We start from the raw sequence: 14,949 nt of genomic DNA, 5'->3' as shown, positions 1-14,949 counted from the left end.
AATGAAAACAAATTACTATATTCAAGAAAAAAGTTATGTCGACTAAATAATATTTTAAGAATAAATACTGAAGTTGAAAACATTTATTTAAAGTGGCAAATACCAAGCAGCAATATGGTACTTGACAATTATTTTATAGTGCCACAGAATGCAATGAACATCTCATATTCTTTATAAAACAATCCCTCTCCTGAACAACTTGTATTTCATTTGCACATTTCATAGTGCCATGCAGCAGGGTGTGAGATTACAGGAAAAAAATAGGAGAAAAAAAAAGTATATGATATAGTTTACTCAAACCAAGTCTACAGCAAGTGAGATACTGAAACTGTTCAAAACTTCATCTTACATAGTTTTGACAGTTGCAATTTTTGTGGTTTTTTTTTTTTTTTTAATTAGGGATAAAAAAAACGTCAGTGACAATGAGGAAGCCATGATAATTTTAATTTCCACTACAACTGTTCATAACACTAAATTAGGGGCAGTGACTGGCACACAAAATATTACAGTTTCAGTTCAGACAGACCTTTAAAATTTAAAGTCTGGCCACTAGAAATCTAAGTTCAACAAGGAATGTCCAAATTCCTGCGCCTGAGGCAGAACAACCCCACAAATCTGTAGAGGCTAATAACCAGCTGGAAGAGTCGTGGGGTTACTGTGAACACCAAGTTGAACACAGGCCAACAAGGTGTTCTTACTACAAATCAGACAAGCCTCATATGGGACTGCACAAGCAGGAGTATGGCCAGCAGATCAAGGAAGGTTATCATCCTATATTCAATATTTGTGCTCTAACATCTGAAATACTGCATCCAGTGTTGGATCCACTCAGCTCAAGATGCTGAGATGCAGAGGTGGCTGGGGGCCTACAGCACATGACCCACAAGGAGAGGTCAATGAACCTGGCTTATTCAGATAGACAAGATGCTAACAGGTAGTCCTAATAGCAGCCTGCTACTACTTGAAAGGCAGATACAAAGTTGTCAGAAGACAAATGCTCCTTGTTAATGGCAGACAATATAACAGGGGGGTAGAGGTCACAAACTGTGGCTTGGATAATTCAGACTGGACATCAGGAAAAAAAGGTGAATAGTGTAGCCCTCAATCAGGTTACCCAAAGACTAAATGGACCAGAAAAAGTAACTGGACCAGGTTAACCAAAGAGGTTGGAAAATCTCCATCCTTTGATTTTTTCAGACTTGGCTAGACAAAGACACAGCTGATGTGATCTATAATGCTACTTCAAGGAGGAGACTGAATAAGACAAGCCTCCACTGGTCCCTTTCAACCAACACTTCTGTGACTTAACACTCAAAATTACTTTTGTTTCATTTTCCTGTTTGCTTGGTGCAGTAATAAAAACATGGCTGCTATATAATCCACAGCCAAAAAGTCTGTCAATAGACTCTCAAGAGATTTTATTTTCATGCAAACCAACACAAGCGTCTCAAACAGCAACATCAGACCAATTTTTAAACATCTAAGAGTCTAATTTTAGTAAGAATTCAAAGCAATATATTTTCCTTGCATACAACTAAACCTAGAACTCCTTGCCATTTTGACTGATGCTTCAATATGAACTGTGAGATATTAAAGGCTCTTCTTACAATGACAACAACGTCCGAAGCGGGTGAGCGAATAACTTTTCTAAAAGGATAAGTGGCACCATGTTTTGAGTGTACTCACTTTAAACTGCAAGTAGTGCACTGGTGGTGGTGTGATAACACTGTTGAATGGAGCAAACCTGTGCTCATACCGAACTTGTTCACTATCCAGTTCAAACTTAGGTTTTCTTACTTTGCCATCCATGTCAAATGCAATCATTGTCTAAAAAGGAAAGAATAAACACAGTGAAAAGTGTTAGCTTTATGTCATATTTTGCTGTGAGCAAGATGAAAGTTATGATTCAGCTATAACTGGAAGGACAGCAAAATAGTAGAGAATTTACCATATCATATTATACACCTGAAATTAATTTCCAGTCCCACTAAAAACAAAGAAGGCATGCAACATACGCTTGATTCCCTTTACAAAAAAATGGAAGCCATTGTTCAGTAAGCACAAATAAATTACCTTGTACATCCCAGCACACATATTTTGGTATGCTTGACTCATGGTGATCTCTCTGCTGAGAGGGCGAACTGCAAATTTCACAAATTTTTTTTTTTAATTCAACATAAGTACATTTTAATTTCAGATCAAAACAATTTCTTCAAATTCTCAGAAAGTGGCATAATTCTCAATTATATTTTAAAACAATGAAAGAAATCTGGAGGCATAAAAAGCATGGACATGCGTTTCTGCTCACCTGGCTCCCAATTACACAAAACATCTCAAGATATTTAACAGTCACATGAACACCACACTGCCGTCAATGAAACAAACGGCTCCAGACAGCCAATAGTATTACCATGTCACTATGTAATGCTAAACAATAGTCTAGAATTTAAAGCTTGTAGTTGAGAGATCTGTTTGCTTACTTCACAGATTTTCTTTTAAACTTTTAAGACTAAAAAGTTAAAGCATTTTTATCCTAATAAGAAAGATTTTTATGCCGATAACACCCCTTTAAGCTTCCCTTTAGCTTCCAGTGTTTAACTAATGCCAAATTGCCCCAAGCTTGGCACCTTTTTAGAAAGTATAAAATACAGTAGTAATTTTCTGAATTTCTAAGGCCAAGAGAATTTAGTTGATATAACCTTGAGCTGTTCATACCCAATTGTTCCCCTTGAAAAGCAGACAAGGATAATCACACAAAAAAGAAGGAATAGCAAGGACGCAAGCAAGCTTCTGCATGGTCTTTATTCGCAATGTCAATGCTATGATAACTCCAACACACCACAATCTTAGCAGCCACTTAAACATGGCAAATCTGTATCAAATGCCACTTAAGACACTGGTTTTGGATGCCTTTTTGGTAGCAGGCATTCCCTTCCATGCAGGAAGGGAAATTCTCATTTTCTCTCATACATATACACCAGAGAAAGCACGAGTTTCTAAAGGGGCTTTTGCACAACAGTACTACCACTGAACTGAAACGGGGCAACTCACCACTGTAAAAATAAGAAACATGCTTGAACACCTTCTAAAGGCAAAAAGAAATTACAGAAATACACTGAAAGTTTAGTCTTTGAACCTATCTACAGTCAGAAAAAACAGAATTCTGCAGGAACTATAGACTGTAGAAAGGTAATACTTTTCAAAGGTAATTGCTCTGGACCTGTTAATTACATCTCACAGGATCCAACCCATAACACAATTGGTGAAGCTGTGAATACAAATGAGTTCAAATTTTTGTGAAAGACTTATTTAAAAGTAAATAAATAAATAAATAAATGTGAAATTCTTACACAGCAACTGTTTTAGTTACGAAGTTTTGCATTCAGCCTTCATGAACTTCAGACCATTTCTCCTACCTACATCAGTGTTGACTCTATAAATTTTGAGTTTTAATTCTACATGGCTGCATGAAGGGGAAAAAATCTGAGCCACACTCTACACCTAGATACCTTTTTTCTTTTTCTTTGTTTTCTTACTACTACGGCCTTTCTGTTGCTCCTCCATTATTCTCTCCTCCGCCATTTGAGAGCTGTCAGCGCGACTCAGTGTTGACATCAACCAGGCATAGAGGAACTCCGATAGATACCTACAGTAAAAAACAGTATGTAGCTGTTACGTACTGCAGTGCAAACTGTATTCATAATGCACACATCCTCACTGAATGCCAAGTCATTTACTCAAAGAACTAGCGGCAAAGGACAACTTCAAGGGCATTAAACAGTATTTGCTTTGCATGGCTGAAATCAACAGATTAGTCCATGTTCTGTTCTGTGGTTTTTGTTTCTGGGTTTTTTGTTTTTTGTTTTTTTTTTTTTTAAAACAAGACTGTACAGATTCAACTATAGACAGCTCAAGGTGTGCATGTTTCTTACATATTTAATAAGTAAAGTCTGAGCTTATTATTTAAAAACCCACGTAAGATCTTATTTTTCTAGAATTTTTCCTTCCCCCAGCAAATGAAGCATTTAAAAAAAAAAGATACTATGTGAGTACCTTTTCTACTTTTATTAGGAATTACTCTTTTGAGAAACAAGGTTATTACTGACTTGCTTCAAGCACTAAAAAGCCAAGAATTATTAAATAAAAGGGCCAGGCCCACAGGAACATAAGATCCGTTTAAGAGAAATCTTTTAAGAATTCTCTAAGAGCCATTTCTTAGTAAGTGGAACCGAGTCCAATAAATCTCCTGCCTGACTCCAAATCAAAAGGAATGGGGAGGAAAAAAAAAAAGAGTAGAAATTACAGATCTGGAGCACATGAAGAAGAAATAATACTTCATAAGAAGTCATAATTCAGAAGAGAAATTACTGAAAAATAATTATTAGTTTCACTTGCACATTTCCCCTCAGAAACTTCCTCTTGTTTCTGTTCTTCATTTACACCGAGGAGATAAAGCAGCTGACATGACAGTTCCAATTAAGAGTGATTTTACTAAAATGGTGGAGAGAAACACAGGCAAGTAAGAAATACTGTCTTAGAGAAAAATTTATATTCTTCTTATTATTGAGGTATTAATTAAAGAACATTGCCACCTTCTGGTAACTACCTGGAGTATGAATTTTCTCACTTCATGCTTAATGCACTAATGAAACGGCATAGAAATAGAACGAGATGCACTGAAGCTCAAGTCACTTGAACTAGTCTAATCTCTCAAAAATAAGGCTTACAGTTTACCTAATGGGAGTTTATTGGTAGCTGTACAGGGAAAAACAAAACAAAACAAAACACCACACCACAGTACAGAAGCACTTTAACATAGGAAGGTTCAACATCAAATTTTTAACGATGAATCAAAACCAAACCATCTAAAATAATTTCTTTGTCGGACCAAGCCATCAACTAGGAAAAAATAATTGTGAATGGAAGCGGAAAAATTAAAAGTATTTTGACTCCCTATAGTGCAATCATTTTCACTAATGGTAGATGTCTCTTCAAATATGCTCACAGAATAAGAGGTTATTTTTACACAGTCAACTTCCAGATTATGGTCACAACTTAAAACTCGGGAGATCTTTTAAAAAATACTGGAGATCAACAAGACCATGGGTCTTGGTACTACAAAGACAAAAAAGAATAAAGGAAATTGCTTTCCTCCTGCATTCTCTTGCCTGCCAAAACGAGTACATTTTTCATTCACTGCCATTAGAAGATGCTGTTCTAACAAGCTAAATCAAGAGTGAATTACTATTTCAGAAAAACAACAAAGTACACTATTGAGTAAGCCTAGAAAAGAGACCAACAGATTTTTTTTTCTCCACTTGTAATTTTATGACTAGGTAAACTAAACACTGTGTTGAGCATGCTTGAGATTAAAAAAATCATAGTTGAAATCCCTCCTTTAAATATTGACAATTGTAGCTCTGCGGGAGCATTCCTCCTCCAACAGCTGTCAATAAAGCATCCTCTTACCAATATATGTAGTAATATTCATGCATACTGTAAAGCTCCAACTCAAAGCCACTCAGAAGATATTGTATCATAATACGAAGGTTATGATATAGGACCCAGGTGCCCAAGCAAGCCAAATGTTGCCTTTGTGGTTCCTGCTTCAGTAACATACTATGAAGTGCTGCATCTACTTTCTCTGCCTATTGAAAAAGAGAGCAAAGTAACAGACAGGGGAAGAAGATAATTTGACTGAAACAGCATCCAAGTTCTGCCAGAAATAAAATCTTAACAAAATCGGAATACAACTTGGGTCAGTAAAGCATTGCTCCTCCAGATTCAACGACTGAAATGTGGTTTTACAGATACTGCCACCTCTGTAGTCTGGAACCGTCAGAAAACTGGGAAGTTATTCACCTAGCAAATTCTGAGAAATTCTAAGAAATTCTAAAAAAATACTCTATACAATAACAACATTAGGTTTTTTAGAATGTAAAATTTTAAGAAGTATAGCAGTCACATGAGCACTGCAACTCAGAACCCACTGCAAGCTGTTATTCATTTTGCTGGCAATAATGACTTGTACCTTTTTTTTTTTTTTAAATCTAGCTGCATATAAAATTAAATTGATAAGCTTTACATGCAAGAAACACTGTGGCCCAGCAGAGAAACTCAAATACTGTTAAGACCAATTCAGTCTTAAAAAGTAATTGCAAGGAAGACATGAAGTCTCCCACAGCTGGAATATTATCAGTAGTCCTGAACAAATCAATCCATAGTGGTTTATGCTTTACGCTCAGACTTGAAGATCTTAGAGGTCTTTTCCAATCTAAGTGATTCTATAGAACCTGTTACACAGTGAAAAAACAGTGTGTCTCAGCTGCAGTACTGTAACAAACTCTCAACCAAACCATCCTGAAAGAAGCTCGAGCACATAAAATCTTGCCTCCAACTCCAAGTTACTCAACTGCTCTCAGCATGCACACTTGCAAAATATTTTATTATTTCATGCCTCTCACTGCTGAAGAAATACACTTCCAGCAACTAAAAAGATACTTTTCCCTGTCACCTTTCACTCTCCATTCTTGCAAAATGTGCGAAATGTGAAAGATCAGTCGGAGCACACATTTTTAAGAGTCATTTTTTAATTTAAATACACTTCTTAGAACAGTTATAAAATATTGGCATTTACATCTTACATGGCTGTAAGACTGAATTTTCAAAGGCATCTTGTAAACATGGTTCATCTGTCTATCCCCAATTACATCCTGCAGACTGACAATTACAAGGAGGATAGAGACTACAAGCAGTGGAATTACCATTAAATTACAGACATCACAGCAGGTTTCCCCGAAGTCTACTTATTGGACAAAGTTAAGCAGAAAAAATGCAATACTCATTGGTTCAGCAGACCTAACAGATAGTCTTTGGACACATCCTACAGACTTCCTGGGCTACATTTTAGGAATCCTTGTCCTGAAGATTTTAGGACAAACAGAGCAGCTGCTTCATTAATCTAGAATCCAGTACCACGTACTCCACTCCGGTAAGAATACACCTGAAAAGAGAAGTTTGCAGCCTAGGACATTACCTCATCCTGGAGGGTGGCAAATTCCTCAAGAATGTGACCCAGTTTATCTCTCTGACGAGCTCTATTGTGTCCATGGATTTGAATCAGACTACAGAATGGCTGAAAGAAAAAAAGAGTAGTTTTAAATTTCCAACACAACCTTGAAACTACAAAAGAAGCACTATGATGTCTATTTAGGCACCTGTTTTATACATCTGTATTAGGAGGCGGGTTCCTCAAGGCTCCCTAGGGAACGCAAGCTAGCGGGCAAGCAAACCCTCCGGAGCAAAGCAAGAGCCCACTTCTCTGCACACAAATCAACGTGAGATAGCGTGAGCATCCTTTAGGAATCAGATCAGAACAGAATCCTTCGGGTAAGGGACATACTTCTTACGCCTAAATCCATGTGCCCAGGTGGCCAAGAAGGCCAACAGCATCCTGGCCTGTATCACAAACAGTGTGGCCAGCAGGAGCAGGGAAGTGATCATGCCCCTGTACTGGGCACTGGTGAGGCTGCACCTCGTGTGCAGTTTTGGGCCCCTCACTGCAAGAAAGACACTGAGGTGCTGGAGTGTGTCCAGAGAAGGGTAATGAAGCTGGTGAAGGGTCTGGAGAACAAGTCTTGTGAAGAGCAGCTGAGGGCACTGAGGTTGTTTGGCCTGCAGAAGAGGAGGCTGAGGGGAGACCTTATCGCTCTCTACAACTGCCTGAAAGGAGGCTGTAGTGAGGTGGGGGTTGGTCTCTTCTCCCAAGTAACTGGCGATAGGATGAGAGCAAATAGCCTCAAGTTGCGCCAGGGGAGGTTTAGTTTGGACAGGGCAGTGCTTGAGTCACCATCCCTGGAGATATTTAAAAGATGTGGAGATGTGGTGCTTAGGGACATGGTTTAGTGGTGGGCTTGTCAGTGTTAGATTAACGCTAGACTTCATGATCTTAAGGGTCTTTTCCAACCTAAGTGATTCTATGATTTTCTTAGCTTTTCACTGTGCCGCATTCAATAACTGAATCTTTTAAATCAATTTCTAAAATTTTGAAATTGGAGAGAATGTAAAAATAATTTTGGTTTTACTAGTGCTATGCATTTGTTTTGTGACAAGAAACTACCCTGCAAAGAGGTATTAGGTGCAGATTTCAAGTAAAGTGAAACGTTAGTGAAAAATCTAGAAGCATAATACAGGAAACAAACAGCAATAATTATACTGGCTTTTTTAAAAGGGTTACCACTTTAAGATAGCCACCTTCTGCAATTTTGCCTCCATGTCAGGTGTCTTAAAAGAACTGGTCTCATTTTCAAAGGTAAGCAAATCTTGGAAGTGCTCATAAACACACAAACATGCTGTAATTGGAATGAACGCTTACCCTAACACAATGTGTCACAAAGGAATCAATGTAGTCCTTCGCCTGGTGATTATTATAGAGACAACACCTAAAAGGGAAATATCCACATCCAAGTTACGTATGTTTATAAACGTCACCAGTCTATGTGGCACAAAACTAAAAAAGAAACATGAGTGCAGCAACCACAACTGACTCCTTCGTACATAAGCGCTAGCAAGTACAAAATGTCTATGTTCTTCATACGGCTGCACTGGCAGAAATACATTTTCATCAGACACAAACATACGCAAGTACATTCAAGATCCACTTACTTTGGAGAAAGTACTGGAGGACTGACAAAAGACCTTAAAGCATCTTTCACCATGTCTTGCATGAGGTGAGTGCCAAACACCTTCTTGTTATCTACCAGAAAAGTGGTCTGAAAGTAAAAATGTGGGTTTAGAAACATGTTTTACTAAGAGAAAGCTCTTACAAAACCTATGTCAGAAACTTTTCAGATTGCTTTAAGAATTAAAATGGTTCAGCAAGGTACAAGGTTACAGGCTCAAAAATAGAAGCATGTTGAGATCTGTTACTTCAGGGGTATTCCCATGACAGAAAACACAGCTCTGTTACTTGCACAAGACAATGCATGCAAAATGATTTTACTTCTTGGACTCTGAAGAGGATTAATCAGGCAGATGTTTCTGAAGATTAACACAAAATGGGTTACGTAGTTTCCCTGGAAGCAGAGAAAGGTAAATCTTCAAACTAATGCAGACTTTTTTCTATCCCTACAGATACTACTGCTTTCATTGGTCATATCTGATGCTTATTCCGCTTTCCTCCATGAGTGCTGTGTCCCTTTCTTACATGGTTCTTCAAGGAGCTGGAGAAAGAGCTCTGCTGTCAGGCACCCACAGGGATCGCAGAAACACGTGTAGTGGTTTAGTAAAGAATAAGGCTGGTTTGTAATGAAGTATGCGTATGTATGTATCCATTGCTGACTAACTAACTAGTCTTTAGAGATACGAAGGAAGAGAAGTTAGCCAAATGAAGGACACCAGGTGGAATCCTCCAACCAGACTGTGGGGCTGAAGGAACGCAAAGGACTGAGCAGGAGAGATAGGGAGGGCAGCTAGCAAGAGCTGGTTCTGTGAACTGGAAAAGACCCAGGATGGTACAGGGCATGCGCCACAGGACAAGTTCAAAAGTTCAACCATGAGGAAGACTCGGACCTTCATCCCCGACAACCACCAACGGAGATGTAACTTGGGCAGACTGAGGCGGGAGGAAATTATGTTAATGAATTCCTGGAAACGATTAGAATAACCCGACTTTTTCTTAGAAACGTAATCAATATGTACAAAAGCTATAAATATAAGGCAAGAATCCTGACGCATGGGCGCGCACGTATGGAAGGAGCTATCCCCTGTGCTGCCCAGCGCTGCAGTAATGAATACCTGCTTCATAACACTGGGTTGTTACTGAGCTTTCTCCGATTCAGTGGGAAGTCAGAACACACACACACTATGAAACACTTCACTTGCCAATAGTTATATTCCATCGGCTCTATCTGTGGTTTAACTGGGATCAAACGTAACGAAGTTCTGATGTCCAGGGACACCCTATTCAAATCAAACCCTCCTATAAGGAAGTGTATTTTACTCTGAGCTAAGGAATATCTAGTAACTTTCAAGGTAAGTGAAGCAGTGAGAAGAAAGTAGTAGTCTGCTCTGCCCTAACCATCAGTTTTACTGTTGTAGCAATAGAGGCAGTCTATAAATGAAATTCGGCCTAAACAGGGCGGATGAATTCAAACACCAGCCCCAAACTGAAACAGCACACCGAGAACAGCATAAAAATGCGTGTACAGGTCCAGCTTTATGGCAGAGAAAAAATTTTTACACTGTTTTCATTAGCATGTACTAACATGATGTAAACAACAATATTTAAAAATGTTTTAAGAAATTAGATCAGAACATAAGCCTCCATATACCTAATACTGAAGTATCTCCAGAAAATTTTTTACCACTTCTACATTACTAAGTGACATGCAAATAATTAAAATATTTGAAACAAGAAGATGAATCTGTATTTATAATGAATACACAAGTATTTTAGTCAAAGACGCAGATTAGCACTTGCCTGCAACAGGGATCTTGAAAGAACACATGGCGATTGCTCACTAAACTCACAGAAAAAATCCTAATTTCCATTTAGAAAAAAAAGACAATTCAGGTTAATATGCCCATTTTTTTATGTCTATACACACAGTTACAGTTTTATGCACACACACACATATGCATTTTTATATACACACACATACACGCAATTGTGTAAATACACCTATATTTTGTATACGCAAACACACTTATACAACTTGCAGCTTATAGAACTTGTAAGAAAGCATGAGTAATTCAAACAAAACAGAACCGATTACAACACTAAAATCTACTTTTTTTCTGCAATTACTTGTTACTTAACAGAACAACAGGTTTCTGAATTTCCTTCTTCAGATGCAACAATGAGAAGGATGACAGGATAGGAAAAAAAAGATACCATGAAACTGTTGAAATCACAACATAACAGGACCAGGTATGTAATGAAACTGCAATGTTTAACTGGTACCAGAAGCTTCATACAAACGCTGCTTTAATTAATCAGGTGTGGTGGTCTAGTGTCTGGCACAGTTTCGGTATCGGGGGAGGGGGCTATGGAAGTAGCTCCTGGAAAAGGCTTCGAGAAGCTCCCCTGGCTCCAATTTCGGACCCGCCTCTGGCCAAGGCCAGGCCAATGGCGCCTCTGCAAATAACTGTTCAAGAGTGAAAGAAGTGATTGATTCTGGCCTTTTATTCTGTGTGTGTTGGTGAGCGAAAGGAGACGTGAGAGAGACAGCCCCGCAGAGCCCCGGTCAGTGAGGCAGGAGAGGGGCAGCTGTGCCGGAGCAGAGGTTCCCCTGCGGCCCGCGGTGGGGTGGCGGCTGAGCCCCTGCAGCCCCTGGAGCCCAGCGGTGGCCCAGAGGTCGCCCTGCAGCCCGCGGAGGGCCCCGGGCCGGAGGAGCAGGGACCGGGCCCGGAGCAGAGCGCGGCTGCGGCCGCGCTGGAGCCGCCCGTCGGTGGGAGGGCGGCAGCCCCGGGAGGGCCCCGCGCTGGGGGGTTCTGGGGAGCTGCGGCCCCGCGGGAAGGACTCGCGTTGGGGCAGTTCCTGGAGGGCTGTCTGCCGGGAGAGGGACCCCGCGGTGGGGCAGGGGAGGGCTGCGAGGGCCCCTCTCCCTGAGGGGGAAGGAGCAGCGGGGACACCTTGTGCCGGACGGACTGTGACCCCCATTCCCTGCCCCCTGCGCTGCTGGGGGGGAAGAGGGAGCAGAGCTGAGCCCGGGGAGACCGGAGGGGGGGGGGGGGGGCGAGGTGTGTTGTATTTCAGACCTGGTGGTGCCTCTCATTCTCCTTGATGGGGGTGGTTGGTTGTATTAAATGTGTGTTGTTATCCCCAAGATGAGTCTGTGTTTTGCCCGCGACCGTGACTGGCGAGTGAGCCCACCCTGTCCTTTGTGTCGACTCTCAAGCCCTTTTGGTTGCATTTATCTCCTCCCCATCCCTCAGGGGATGGGGTAGGGGTGAGCAAGCAGCTGCGGGGAGCTCTTGAAGCCAGCTGGGTAGGCTCAAACCACTACATCAGGAAATATGAAGACAAAAGTGTTTTCCTTGATCTTCAAACCGATGTCGCTGTTGCTCTTTTCTCAGTCAGTGAACACATGTATGGTAGAAAATGTTTCAAGCATTTAAGTGTCTTCTAATAAATGTAGGCAGTAACTGATAATCATCACTTATTCAGGAAAGAACATAAGCAGGTGCTGAACCTTATGGCTATTCAGGGAATTACATGCTTAAACAAACATGTATTAAGTGCTCTTTTGTGTTACAGGCATCTATGCAGAATATTGCTTAGTGAATCTGAAAAAAAATCGGCAATATAGCAAGGAATTCTGTTTTGCTACTGCAGATGCAGCTCTTCAACCAAAGAAAGAGTTACAAGGAAATTAACTTGCTTGGGCTCCAATACTAACATGCATAATTATTTAACAGACTACGGGGAAAATGGGAGGTTTGAGAGGAGAAAAGGTCTTTGTCAAAGACAGAAAAATATTGAGATTCAGGAAAGACAGCAAATTTTGAAATTGTACAAACACCAGAAGATTTATACATACAGCTCTATTTTTTCTCCTGTGAGCAATAGCATGTATATATGTAATGATTTTTTCCAAGCTACATTTGAAGATCTTATTTTTGGCTATAAGTAAGAAATATCAACGCTTACCAGTATACAGTGCAGATTAGTTAAGTTGACTACTTCACATACAGTTTTGATTCGGTCTATTAGTTTGGAAAAATAATTGACCATTTCTTCCCTTTTAATTATTTTTGCGTATCGAGGGAAAGTTGGTGGCAGCAATCTCTGATTAACCAGGGGCTCGAAGCCCATCATAATGGGATGATCTAATGAAGGAGGAGGGGAAAGAGAAAGCAAGAGAAAAGCTGCATGTAAGCTGTGTTTTCAGAACTCACTTCAAAGTATAATACAAATCATTCAATTAGCCAAAATGAACTTTTTAAATGACAGTTAACTCCCAGAGGCACTAACTACCCAGAGACAACAATTAACTATTTAAAAAACCCAACCCTCAACACCTCAGCATATACCTGTACAGACAGTGAGGTGGTGTTCTCTATTTTAAAATGGTACATACAGTGACCTGAAGGGCAACCCACTTAATCAACAGTTCATGCTATCTCTGGCTTTGAAGCAACATTATTGCTTTCACTATTTCATAGTGAAATAAAATTAAGATCAAACCATGCAAATCTGTAACAACTGGTGTTTGTATAATGAATATTATTAGTTCAAAGTAAATAGTAATTTTTTAAAAAATACACATAGATGTTTATTAAGACAGCATAAAGAAAAAAAATGGTAAATGTTGTTACATACCTCCTTTAGTGGTATCATTCTGTGCCTGTATACCATGATGCAATGAATTGTGGATGGCGGAAAGCAGGTCACCTGCCTGAGTCATTAGTTTCTGAGCTTCTGCAACTGCACTTGTCTGAAAGGCACGTCACAGTTACTCACATTACAAACCAACTTATTGTGACTATACAATTAATGCCAGTATCAGAATAAAGAATGATATTAGGATTATAATCTTTGGATACTATCAGTTCTGGGAAAAAAAAAACCCTACAGATTTTTGTGCAATAAAGTGTTCTTTATATTTTACACTTCTATACATATGTTTAATACTGTATTTTTTGCTGTATAAGATAAGCCTTATCAATAGTTGCAACTGGAAATCTACTATATGACATATGCAAATCCTCTGGTTTTGAAGGACTGGGGCGGGGGGTGCAAAAAACTCCACAAAACTCTTCTGCCAAATGAGGCAGAACTCCAAAGTGCAAAAAGGAAAAAAATCTATCATCAGAAAATGCAGACTTCTTGAGGATGATGGATGTCCATTAGAAATCTTGATTCATGATCTGCTGATGCACTTAATTTTCTGACATCCTACAAATCCAAATGGGTACCATTTAAAATAGCTCTTTGCAAAATCTAAAATCTTGCTTTAAAAATACTGGACTAACAGTCCCTGATCAAACTTCAAATATTTGAAATGTCAAGTCAAATTGAAACTTGTCTTCTTTTAGGAAAAAAAAAAAGTTTAAAACCCCCTGAAGATCTAACAGAAGCTGAACAATATCTGTAGCTCTGCATAATGTATGGTCACGTTTTATAGCATCCACAATCTACTAAAAGAATAACCTGCTAAGCAGATCCAATTCAAATCAAAGTAGCCCATGATGTAAATTTCATATACTTTAAGTAATCAGACTTTAGCAACACTAAGATACATAATCTGATTTACACAGATCATTAACTCACAGCAGTTAACACAGAATTTGGTTGTACATCAGTACAGATCACTTCTATGTCACAGTTCGATTTCTGATGTAGCTAATGGTCAAACTCAGCATGCAATTATTCTCACCAACTCACTTTTTCCTCAACACTGATGTCTATTAATGATACTTGCACCTGACTTTCAACTGAATCAAGGTCTTCTAAACTTCACAATATGCAGCTCCTCCAACAGCAAAATATATGGGAAAGACGCCGTGCCACGTAAGCAAGAAACGTGTTTATTTCTTTATGAAAATGGAAATAACAATAAGCAATAGATCGATATTGATCCATGTATAAAGAAAAAGCTATTCAAACAGAAGTTTTGTTTTATGCGACATGTGATTCTATCCCTTTGCCCTAAAACACACAGTTCCTTTCCCCCTCAACCATTAGGAAGTCTTATGTTTAAAAAAACAGGCAGATTGCATGGAAAGCTGTTATATTCCTCTTCTCAGACCAAAGAGGTCCAGGTGCAAATTCAGTATCACATGGAAGGAAAAGCTAAGAATTCTCTAGAGATGGACAAAACACTGCCCAACGTCAGGTAACTCCGCAGAAGGCGACTGAACTCGAGAAAGAAAAGTTTTGGTCACATCTGTGAAAAGAGCAATCCAAAACCCATATTTTTCTTTAAGCATTATAGAATGAATATT

General features: G+C 39.3%; 1 protein-coding gene across 1 annotated transcript in view; it reads right to left on the bottom strand.

The window, feature by feature from the left end:
- The window catches only part of NAA35 (N-alpha-acetyltransferase 35, NatC auxiliary subunit), a 28,656-nt gene that overhangs the window by 2,316 nt on the left and 11,391 nt on the right, over positions 1 to 14,949 (bottom strand). Inside the window, exons 10-19 of the mRNA XM_086479145.1 lie at positions 13,325 to 13,439; positions 12,653 to 12,831; positions 10,481 to 10,540; positions 8,665 to 8,771; positions 8,375 to 8,441; positions 7,037 to 7,135; positions 5,470 to 5,648; positions 3,510 to 3,646; positions 2,074 to 2,141; positions 1,687 to 1,827 (exon numbers count right to left, since the gene is read on the bottom strand). Of these exons, the coding sequence (XP_086335271.1) occupies positions 1,687 to 1,827; positions 2,074 to 2,141; positions 3,510 to 3,646; positions 5,470 to 5,648; positions 7,037 to 7,135; positions 8,375 to 8,441; positions 8,665 to 8,771; positions 10,481 to 10,540; positions 12,653 to 12,831; positions 13,325 to 13,439 (1,152 nt within the window). The remainder of the gene's footprint in view (positions 1 to 1,686; positions 1,828 to 2,073; positions 2,142 to 3,509; positions 3,647 to 5,469; positions 5,649 to 7,036; positions 7,136 to 8,374; positions 8,442 to 8,664; positions 8,772 to 10,480; positions 10,541 to 12,652; positions 12,832 to 13,324; positions 13,440 to 14,949) is intronic.

The sequence above is a fragment of the Leptosomus discolor genome, chromosome Z (genome assembly GCF_034619465.1).
Source record: "Leptosomus discolor isolate bLepDis1 chromosome Z, bLepDis1.hap2, whole genome shotgun sequence".
Classification (NCBI taxonomy): domain Eukaryota; kingdom Metazoa; phylum Chordata; class Aves; order Leptosomiformes; family Leptosomidae; genus Leptosomus; species Leptosomus discolor.
This window is presented reverse-complemented; position numbering and strand designations above follow the sequence as displayed.